This window comes from Anolis carolinensis, chromosome 2 (genome assembly GCF_035594765.1).
Source record: "Anolis carolinensis isolate JA03-04 chromosome 2, rAnoCar3.1.pri, whole genome shotgun sequence".
Taxonomy (NCBI): domain Eukaryota; kingdom Metazoa; phylum Chordata; class Lepidosauria; order Squamata; family Dactyloidae; genus Anolis; species Anolis carolinensis.
In genome coordinates this window covers 4,283,757-4,295,555 of record NC_085842.1, presented here as the reverse complement: position 1 = coordinate 4,295,555, position 11,799 = coordinate 4,283,757, and the positions used below count along the sequence as shown (strand labels likewise).

General features: G+C 45.1%; 1 protein-coding gene across 1 annotated transcript; it reads right to left on the bottom strand.

Moving 5' to 3' along the window:
- Window positions 1-5,811: 5,811 nt before the first annotated feature.
- LOC134295923 (uncharacterized) lies at window positions 5,812-11,421 on the bottom strand. The gene is made up of 2 exons (XM_062969423.1): window positions 9,399-11,421; window positions 5,812-6,183 (listed from the first exon to the last, which is right to left on the bottom strand). The coding sequence occupies exons 1-2, from the start codon at window positions 11,025-11,027 to the stop codon at window positions 6,076-6,078; spliced, it is 1,737 nt and encodes a 578-aa protein (XP_062825493.1). The 5' UTR covers window positions 11,028-11,421; the 3' UTR covers window positions 5,812-6,075.
- Between the last annotated feature and the right edge of the window lie 378 nt (window positions 11,422-11,799).

The following is an 11,799-nucleotide window of genomic DNA, read 5'->3' as shown; positions in this document are numbered from 1 at the left end:
ACTGCAAAAGGCCACCCTACTGGGATCTGCACACATCATCAGAAAATACATCACACAGTCCTAGACACTTGGGAAGTGTTCGACTTGTGGTTTTGCGAAACGAAATCCAGCATATCTATCTTGTTTGCTGTGACATAATAACATAATAATAATAATAATAATAATAATAATAATAATAATAATAATAATAATATGCTCTTTAACTCCCACTATTCACAACCCTCACAACCTCTGAGGATGCCTGCCATAGATGTGGGCAAAATGTCAGGAGAGAATACTTCTGGAACATGGCCACACAGCCCGAAAGACATACAACAACCCTGTGATCCCGGCCATGAAAGCCTTCGACAACACATCCCACTATTCACTTTATTCACTTTAACAACCACTACCGTGTTTTCCCAAAAACAAGACAGTGTCTTATATTAATTTTTGCTCCCAAAGATGCTCTAGGTCTTATTTTCAGGGGATGTCTTATTTTTCCATGAAGAAGAGTTCACATTTATTGTTGAACAAAAAAAAAGAGAACATTTATTATATACTCTATAGTAGTTGTCATCACAAACCTGCATAACCAGACAAACTGTGAATCCTATCAAGAATTTCTTATTACTACCATTATTTCCATGTACAACACTCTGGTACATACATTTACCAATCCTGCATGCTCTAGTGTTCTGTTTGGCGGGCATGTTTCGAAACAAAACCTTTGCTAGGTCTTACTTTCAGGGGAGGCCTTATATTTAGCAACTCAGCAAAACTTCTACTAGGTCTTATTTTCTGGGGATGTCTTATTTTAGGGCAAACAGGGTAATAATATGCTCTTTAACTCCCACTATTCACAACCCTCACAACCTCTGAGGATGCCTGCCATAGATGTGGGTGAAATGTCAGGAGAGAATACTTCTGGAACATGGCCACACAGCCCGAAAGACATACAACAACCCTGTGATCCCGGCCATGAAAGCCTTCGACAACACATCCCACTATTCACTTTATTCAATTTAATAACCACTACCGTGTTTCCCCAAAAACAAGACAGTGTCTTATATTAATTTTTGCTCCCAAAGATGCTCCAGGTCTTATTTTCAGGGGATGTCTTATTTTTCCATGATGAAGAATTCACATTTATTGTTGAACAACAAATGAACATTTATTATATACTGTACGGTAGTTGTCATCACAAACCAACATAACCAGACAAACTCTGAATCCTATCAGGAATTTCTTGTTACTATCATTATTTTCATGTACAGATAGTATGTACATTTACCAATCCTGCATGCTCTGGTGTTCTGTTTGGCAGACGCTGAGGATGCTTCTAAACAGAAACTTTACTATGTCTTACTTTCAGGGGAGGCCTTATATTTAGCAATTCAGCAAAACTTCTACTAGGTCTTATTTTTCGGGGATGTCTTATTTTCGGGGAAACAGGGTATTCACTTTTCCACATCATCACCAGACCATTGGATACATTTCTGCCAACCATGAACAAGTTTTCTGAAGCCGTCACGGAAGAAGTCGACACTCTGTTTCCGCAACCGGCGTCTCACGGTTCTCTCAACGTTTTCATCAGAAGCATAATGATGTCCACACAGATCTTCTTTCATTATCAGGAACAGCTTGCATTCTGTGATGAATCTCCTTTAGGGTGACACCTTCTGCCAGGGCCGTAGCCAGAAAAAAAATTTGGGAGAGATTTTGAAAATTTCGGGGGGGGGGGGGGGTTGAACCCCTGACCCACCCACCCCCCGGGTTCAGACCTGTCAATATCTGCTTGAGATAGTGCCTGGAGGGACTCTTAATGTTTTACGTCTCATAGACTTAGCATGGGGATTTGGGGAAATTCATGAGGAAACCAGGTTTTTTTTAACCTGAAAAATTTGGGGGGGGGGGTTGAACCCCTAACCCCCACCCCCACCCCACCCACCCCGGCTACAGGCCTGCCTTCTGCTCTCAAGAATTCAGTGACTTCACGTTGCTTGTCGCATTGACCGACCATCTGTGCAGGGTTCCATACTTTGCACTTTAACAACACAACCGTTCAATGCTAAGGCTTCCCACCAAATGGAACTGTAGAGGAGAGTCTACTGAACAAGCCAGGACCTGCTGCAGACCAGGACTGCCATCTGTTGAGGAGTTACGAAGGTGGAGGTGTTACTTTTCATTCAACCCTCATAGTCATTTCTTATGTATAGATTGATTACTATATTGTATATCTATTTTGATATGGTTGTTGTTGTTTATGCATTCAGTCACTTCCAACTCTTGATGAGCTCACAGACCATCCCAGGCCAGAGCGCCCTGTCAGTCCATCCTCCAGGAAATAATGCCCAATGGCTGCTCAGTGGAGGGAAGGAGATCAGAGGCAAAGTTGAAGTATTTTGGCCACATCATGAGGAGACAGGAAAGCTTGGAAAAGATCACGATGCTGGGGAAAATGGAAGGAAAAAGGAAGAGAGGCCAACCAAGGGCAAGATGGATCATAGAATCATAGAATCATAGAATAGTAGAGTTGGAAGAGACCACATGGGCCATCCAGTCCAACCCCATTCTGCCAAGAAGCAGGAAATCGCATTCAAAGCACCCCCGACAGATGGCCATCCAGCCTCTGCTTAAAAGCCTCTAAAGAAGGAGCCTCCACCACAGTCCGGGGAAGAGAGTTCCACTGCCGAACAGCCCTCAAGGATGGTATCCTTAAAGTGACTGGTTTGACCTTGAAGGAACTGGGGTTGAGCATGGCCAACAGGGTCTGGCCTGGGATGGTCCATGAGGCCACCAAGAGTTGGAAGCGACTGAGCAAATAAACAGCAACAACAAATCCTTCCCTCCAGTGAGCAGCCACTGGGCATTATTTCCTGGAGGATGGACTAGTTGGATCTTCTTGCCAAGGTCCAAGGCACTCTCAGGATGTTCCTCCAGCACCAGAGTTCAAAAGCAGTCCTTCAAAGCCAAACCAGTTACTTCAAGGATACTGTCCATCCATCTCATCCTTGGTTGGCCTCTCTTCCTTTTTCCTTCCATTTTCCCCAACATCATTCCCTTCTCCAAGCTTTCCTGTCTTCTCATGATGTGGCCAAAATACTTCATCTTTGCCTCTTGTATCCTTCCCTCCAGTGAGCAGCCACTGGGCATTATTTCCTGGAGGATGGACTGGTTGGATCTCCTTGCGGTCCAAGGCACACTCAGGATTTTCCTCCAGCACCGGAGTTCAAAAGCAGTCCTTCAAAGCCAAACCAGTCCCTTCAAGGATACCGTCCATCCATCTCGCCTTTGGTCGGCCTCTCTTCCTTTTCCTTCCATTTTCCCCAGCATCGTGATCTTCTCCAAGCTTTCCTGTCTTCTCATAATGTGGCCAAAATACTTCAGCCTTGCCCCCAATATCCTTCCCTCCAGTGAGCAGCCATTGGGCATTATTTCCTCGAGGATGGACCAACAGAGAAAATATCTTCCAAACAAAGTAAACAGACGGTTGGTCATGTTGCTGTATACTGGAATGAAGAAAATAATGATGGAGCACCGCTCTCAAGAAAGTCTTCGCAAGGAAAGTCCAAATAAAGTCCCAAGTTCTCTCATGTCCCCGCATGGAGCTAGAGCTGACAGAGGGAGCTCCTTCGCACTCTCCCCAGATTCAAGCCAGCAACCTTCCGGTCAGCAACCCAACCCTCAAGTCAGAAGTCCTGCCGGCACAAGGGATTAATTAACCCCATTGCGCAACCGCAATGTATATAATGTACAGTAGAGTCTCACTTATCCAACACTCGCTTATCCAACATTCTGGATTATCCAAGGCATTTTTGTAGTCAATGTTTACGATATATCGATATATTTTGGTGCTAAATTAGTAAATACAGTAATTACTCCATAGCATTACTGCGTATTGAACTACTTTTTCTGCCAAATTTGTTGTATAACATGATGTTTTGGTGCTTAATTTGTAAAATCATAACCCAATTTGATGTTTAATAGGCTTTTCCTTAATCCCTCCTTATTATCCAATATTCGCTTATCCAACATTCTGCCGGCCCATTTATGTTGGATAAGTGAGACTCTACTGTATTTAAAAACACAAAGTTAGAAACTTGGCATTGGAATCATAGAATCCTAGAGTTGGAAGAGACCTCATGGGCCATCCAGTCCAACCCCATTCTGCCAAGAAGCAGGAAAATCGCATTCAAAGCATTCATTATATTATTTCCCCCCTTAACTTTATGTTGTTTGAGGATGTGAGAGGAATTATAGACCACGTTACCAGACTTTTCAGACTCAGACTCCATTTTTGGAGTCAGAGTTTGCATCAGAAACAGTACAGTACAGATTAGAGGTCAATAGTGTCCGTATTGAAACTTGACTGAAAGGTCGGTGGTTTGAATCTGGGGAGCAGGGTGAGCTCCTGCTGTTAGCCCCAGCTTCTGCCAACCTAGCAGTTCGAAAACATGAAAGTGTGAGTAGATTAATAGGTACTGCTACCATGGGAAGGTAATGGCGCTCCATGCAATCATGCTGGCCACATGACCTTAGAGGTGTCTATGGACAACGCCGGCTCTTCGGCTTAGAAATGGAGATGAGCCCCAACCTCCAGAGTCAGACATGACTGGACTTAACGTCAGAGGAAACCTTTACCTTTACCTTTTGTGTCAGTAGTAGTGCAGTGAGTAGTCAGTCTTGATTGAGTCAACATTGAGTAATGTATTAGGCTGAAGAGAGTGTGAGTCTGTATGCAACAAAAAAGAGACTGAGACGGGATGCTTTAGAGAACTTACTGATTAAACTCTCAACCAATAAGCAATGTATGCTGAATATGTGAAATTTGTAAATAAATCAACTATGTTAACTTTTCATGAAGTCTACCTATTTTTGGTCTCTTGAGAGCATTGTTTAAAAGCAATACATTTTATGGGAGAGTAGATGCTTTTGGGCAACTGAAACAACACTTCTGAAGATCTGCTCTCTATTGTGTGCCTTGGCCTATCAGTTCAGAGAGATAACCAGGTTTATCAGTCTAACAACTGAGAACCCAATCTGCCTTGCATGAATACTTAGTGGATTATTTACCACTAAGGAGAAGATTCACTCAAATGAGTATTTAACTCTTCTCGGGAAGATTTTCTTCTTGTCATGTCAGAAGCGACTTGAGAACATACTGCAAGTCGCTTCTGGTGTGAGAGAATTGGCTGTCTACAGAGATGTTGCTCAGGAGGCGCCCGGATGTGTTACCATCCTGCTGGCAGGCTTCTCCCCACAAGCTAGAGCTGACAGACTGGAGCTCAACCCGTCGTGCGGATTCAAACCGGCAACCTTCAGGCCAGCAACCCAACTTTCAGGTCAGCAGTCCAGCCGGCACATACTTTCAAAAGTTTAATGATTATTCCAAATAGTGTGAATGCCCATTAATCTTGAAAGGATCACGTTTCCAAATGGCTATGGAGATTTCTGGTTTCCCAAAAGATTGTAGTTTCTTAAAGTCATGCCTTTCTTAAAGAATCCCCTTTGGATGTCGGAGGCCAGACTGCATTGTTTATTTATTTACAGTATTTATATTCTGCCCTTCTTTCTCACCCCAAAGCAGACTCAGGGCAGATCACAATGTACATATACATGGCAAACATTAAATGCCATTATTAGACATATGACATATATAGACAGACACAGAGGCAATTTAACATTTTCCAGCTTCATGAACGTATACTCAATTCCGGCCACAGGGGGAGCTGCCGCTTCACCGTCCACTTGTGACACCGAGTCTTTGATGGAATACTTCCTTGTCAGGCTTACTTCAAAGGACCAGTCTGAACGCAGATCAAAGACAGCTGCTCTCAAACACAATCTTTATTGAAGAATACATGACTTTGGAAAAGTCGAGAATGACCTAATGTTTACATACATCTAATTTTATCACTTCTGATGCAACGTAATATCACACGCAAATATCATCATCAAACCCCACCTTCTGGATCACATTTCCACCAAGGTTTCTATCCCCCCCACACTACAGCAATTATAATTGTTTATACTTTCACCCCTGAGTTCCCAGGCTCATTTTATCTTCTCCCGCCAGGTGCTCGCATGTTTATGTTATGAAGTCAGATTCAGGGCTTGGAAATTCAGCCCTGGGATCTGGCTCCATGACATGGCGCCCCCGTTTTCTTCGTCCTCCTCTTCGGTTCTTCTTTCACCATAGTCCTGAAACAAATCAAACAATAACTCTATGGGTCCATTTTGTCTAAAGTCCCCATATATTTTTTCAGCAAGCTGCGATGGAAGACTGGGTGTATTTTCCCTAAACTTTTTGGCAATGCCAATTGGAAAGTCACTTCATTGATAACACCCTGTATTCTGAATGGTCCAATATATTTGGGGCCCAGTTTTCTTGAAGGTAACCCCAATTTGATGTTTTGGGTACTTAACCACACTAGATCTCCTTTATCTAATTTATCGCCTTCCACCCTCTTTCTGTCTGCGAACGTTTTATACTTTTTGTGTGCTTCTTTTAACGAAGCAGTCACTTGATTCCAACATTCCATCATTTGCGTTTTCCATTTCCCTGCCTCTGTTCCTTCATTTTCTGTCCACCTCGGCAATTGGGGTAAAGGTTGTATTTCATACCCGTAAACTACTTCAAAGGGGGTTTTGTTTGTTGCTGAATGTATAGTTGAATTAAAGGCTAGTTCCGCAAACGCCAACCACCTAGACCAGTCATTTTGTCTCATGTTAGAGTACATTCGAAGGAACTGCCCAAGCGTTTGCTGAGTACGTTCTACCGCCCCGTTTGTCATGGGGTGAAAAGCAGAACTTAAACTCCTTTCTGCTCCTAGCATTTCCAAGAATTTTTCCCAAAATTTTGCTGTGAATTGCACTCCTCTGTCACTGACTACTCTACTTGGACATCCATGTAATTTGTAAATATGGTTTATGTACAATTCAGCTAGTTTCTCAGCCGATGGTAGCTTCGTCAGTGCTATAAAGTGGGCCTGTTTAGAAAACAGGTCTAATACTGTCCAAATATAACGATGTCCTTTGCTGACTGGCAGTTCTCCCACAAAGTCCATAGCTACACATTCCCAAGGCCTGGTAGGTTCCGCTACTGTCTGTAACAATCCCATAGGCTTCCCTCCTCCCGATTTATTTCTGGCACAATCATCACATTGGACAACATGATTCTTTATGTCCTTCCTCATTCCTGGCCACCAACAATGTTTTGCTATTGCCTTTGTTGTTTTGGTAATTCCTGTATGACCAGCGCTCTGGTTGTTGTGAAAACGATGCAGAATCTTAATCCTTAATATTGCTGGGATATACAGTTTCTTGTTTACAAACCAAAATCCCCCCTTCTGGTCCCCCTTTTCTGCGTTGGACGCGATCCATTGATCTCCTTTATAAGACTGTTTTAGTTCATTTCCCCAGTTATCTTCCCCGCCGAGTTCGACAAAAGCCGTGTCCTCCTTTTGGGTTTGTGCTCTTGTCCTGACAGCTAAGCCCCATTGTTTGTCAGAGAATATTGTCCCCTCCTTTGCTGTGGTTAGGCCTTCGTGTTGAGGCATGCGTGAAAGAGCATCTGCCAAGACATTCTGTTTCCCTTGAAAAAACTTTAATTGGAAATCGAATCTGCTGAAGTATTGCGCCCATCTGATTTGTTTGGGGGACAATTTTCTAGGAGACTTTAAATACTGGAGATTCTTATGGTCAGACCAAATTTCGAATGGGATTCCGCTTCCTTCGAGGAAGTGTCGCCAGCATTCTAAGGCTTTTAATATGGCTAATGCCTCTTTTTCCCATATTGGCCAACTTTTTTCAGTTTCGCTGAACTTCCGTGACAAATATCCACAGGGTTTTAAGTTCCCATTTTGATCCTTTTGCAATAGCACTGCCCCGTACGCACAGTCTGAGGCATCGCAATGGATTATGAAAGGGCTCCTGATATCAGGGTGTTTTAGGATGGGTCCTTCAGTGAAGCATTCTTTTAAGGTCTCGAATGCCTTTTGGCATTCTGGCGTCCAACTCAGTTTGGCGCCGGGAGCTTTCACTTTTGCTGTCTCCCCTTTCCCTTTTGTTTTTAAAAGTTCTGTAAGGGGTGCGGTTATTTGTGCAAAGCCTTTTATGAAAGGTCTGTAAAAATTTGCAAACCCCAGAAATGATTGTAATTGCCTCCTTGTTTGAGGCACTCCCCATTCTTTCACATCTGCTACTTTAGCTGGATCCATAGCTAACCCTTCTGGAGACATCCGATATCCCAGAAAGTCAATTTGAGTTTTATTAAATTCACATTTGGACAGTTTTGCGTACAGCTTTGCTTCTCTTAGTCTCTGCAAAACTTCCCGGACCAATTTTACGTGCTTTTCCTTATCTTCAGAAATGATCAAGATATCATCAAGGAATATGAACACCCCTCTGTACAATAACGGGTGTAGTATTTCATTTATAAGCTGCATAAAGCAGCCGCTTCCATTTTTTAACCCGAAAGGCAAAATTTCGTATTCAAAATGGCCGAATGCGCAGGAAAATGCGGTTTTCCAAGTATCCTCCGGTTTGATCCTTAATTTATGATACGCTTCAATTAAATCCAGTTTAGTAAATATGCTCCCTTTCTTCAATACGGTAATTAAATCCTTGACTAAGGGCATAGGGTATTTATTGTCCTTGGTAATTGCGTTTAAATTTCGATAATCAATGCACAATCTTAGGGAATTGTCTTTCTTTCTCCTAAATAACACTGGAGCCCCGAGAGGAGAATTAGATGGCTTAATGAAGCCTCGAGCCAGGTTTTTATCAATGTATTTTCTCAATTCCTCCTTCTCTTGCACAGACATGGGATATACTTTTGGTTTTGGTAAGTCTGCTCCTGGTGTTATTTCAATCCCTACTTCTATATTTCTTTTGGGAGGCAATTTACTGGCCTCTTTCTGATTGAAAACATCCGCAAAGTCTCTGTATTCAGGTGGCAATAGCTGTGGGTCTATTTCCCCTGCTTCGTCTTCCTCGTCCTCCTCTTCTGCAATTTTGCTTATCTCCCATTGCATCTGCTGTTCTTTGAATACTAAGCTTTTTCCTCTCCAATCTACTTCAGGATTTGCTTGTTCGAGCCATGGTATCCCCAATATTACATGGTATGTGGCAATAGGGGCTATCACAAAGGATATTCTTCCTCCCCATTTGCCTATTTTGCATGGAACTCCCCGTAATTCCTTTGTAGATACTTCCCCAGCAGCGACTGATCCATCTAGCTGCGAAAATGCAATTGGGGAGTCAAGTGCCATCTGCTGGCATTTCAGCGCTCCTGCTAATTCTGGGGTTATAATGTTCCTAGAACACCCGCAGTCTACAAACGCCTTGCAGGTGGCCCGATTTTCTAGCCCCGAGAGGCAAATTGGTACTACTATCATGCGTTTGTCCCGACTCACCAATCTTTCCGAAGATTCTGGGGCCTGCACCTCCTCCTCCGCACGCCTCCCGGTTGCTGGCTTGGGCTTTGGGGCTTTTGGCGGCTCCCCCTTCCGGGCCCAGCATTCCGCTGCTCGGTGGCCCGTCTTCCCACATACAAAGCATCCCGGTTTAGGTTTGTTGTCGTCTCCTCTGGAGGGAATCCCCGGCCTCCCTCCGGGTCTTTCTTGCTTCCTCGTTTCTCCTCGACCTCTCGCCACCGGTCTTTGCTGGCCGCTGCTGCTCCTGAAGCGCTTTACTTGTGCCAGGGTAGATTCGACGCGCCCCGCTAGTTGAATCCATCCCTGGAGCGTCTCGGGGTCGTCTCTGTGCGCTGCCCAGCTGAAAATCTCGGGGCGTAGTCCCTCTTTAAATAGTTCCACTTTGGTTACTTCAGACCACTCCGGTACCCTTTCCGCGAGGTGGAGGAATTCCTCTGCGTACTCGGGCACCGTTTTGTCCCTCTGTTTTATTCCTTTCAGCTGGTCTCGAGCCCTCAATTGCTCTAGCCGGTCTCTGAACCGGTTCTCCAGTGCGGCGAGGAAGCGGGGCACTGACCTCAGGCATGGGTCGCGTCTGGCATGCAATTGCACATACCAGCTGGCTGCTCCTCGCTTTAGTGTGTTGCCGATGGCTCGAACCCTGCTTGCTTCGGAGGGAAATGTGTGTGCGTTGTCTTCCATGTATCCTCTAATGCTAATTAGAAAAAAGTTCAGTTCCTCTGATTCCCCTCCGTATTCCAGCTTGAGATCTTCCCTTCTAGGCATCCATTCTGCAGCCCTTTGATATTGTCTGGGCGGCATGGGGAAGGGTTGCATCAGGTTTCCTCGGGTGGCTCCTTGGAACACGCCGCGCCCCACTCCGGTGGTCATTCTGCGCGGCTCCTGGAAGTCTGCCGCCGCTGTTGGCTCTTCCGCCCATCCGCATACTGGCCTAGCTGTAGCCCCCTCATCTCGCCTTTCCTCGTCGTACGGCACATCCTCCTCCTCTTCCTGGACCCCCCGCTCCTCTCCGCCTTCGTCTGCGAATCCACTGGACCCGATCCCTGGCCCCAGTGGCCTTTCCACCCCGACGCCCATTCGGGGGGTTGGGAGCTCTGTTGGAGACGGCGGCCTCAGGGTCCCCAGGGCTCGCTGACGCTCCACTTCTCGCGCCATGCTGTCCCGGAACTGCAGCTCCTGCCAGTATTCCTCATCTCCCTCGTCCCTTGCCGCCACGGGGCTCTGCGTTGACGCCCGCTGGCCCCTCTGGCTCCAATCTCCTTCTTTGCTTGGTTCTCTCTCGGCGCCATATCGGCTGGCCTCCTTCTGGAGATTCTCTTCCAATAATGGCACCAATCTCCCCACGGTTTCCGACAGCCTGGATAAATTAGTTTCCAGGATGGATAACCGCAGGGCCACGGTCTCCGGCATACTTCCTCCAGATCCCCAACTGGTTTCTGCAGCTGCAGAGACGCCTCTTCCGAGCCTGGGAATTCTCTGGGTCACGCCGTTCGGCTTGGGGTACCCCGTAGAGGAAGCTATGGCTTGCAGCGTCTCTTCTCTCTTCGGCCGGGCCCCTTGCAAAGGCCTCTCTGCCTCATTTGGGCTTTGATCTTCTTCCTCGCTCATTATCACTTCACTGCGAATTCCGCAGGAGGGTGAGAAATGGGATTCTCGACTTTAATGTCAGGCTTACTTCAAAGGACCAGTCTGAACGCAGATCAAAGACAGCTGCTCTCAAACACAATCTTTATTGAAGAATACATGACTTTGGAAAAGTCGAGAATGACCTAATGTTTACATACATCTAATTTTATCACTTCTGATGCAACGTAATATCACACGCAAATATCATCATCAAACCCCACCTTCTGGATCACATTTCCACCAAGGTTTCTATCCCCCCCACACTACAGCAATTATAATTGTTTATACTTTCACCCCTGAGTTCCCAGGCTCATTTTATCTTCTCCCGCCAGGTGCTCGCATGTTTATGTTATGAAGTCAGATTCAGGGCTTGGAAATTCAGCCCTGGGATCTGGCTCCATGACACTTCCTCATTCTTCCACACGCTGCTGGAAGGTTTTATGGTATCATGAATCAGTTAATAATAATAATAATAATAATAAAAACTTTATTTATATCCCGCCACCATCTCCCCAACGGGGACTCGGGGCGGCTTACATGGGGCCATGCCCAGGACAATACAATATAGCAAAATATAAAAACAACATATCATAATACAATTACAACAATACAAAAAATAATCATGTACAGTTAAATTAGCCTCCACACATAAAGAGGTACCTAAATTTCCTACTCGACAGATGCAACTGTCTTTCGGACTGCATAGGTCAACAGCAAGCTAGGCTGTTAATGGTTGGGAGCTCAATCCGACCCA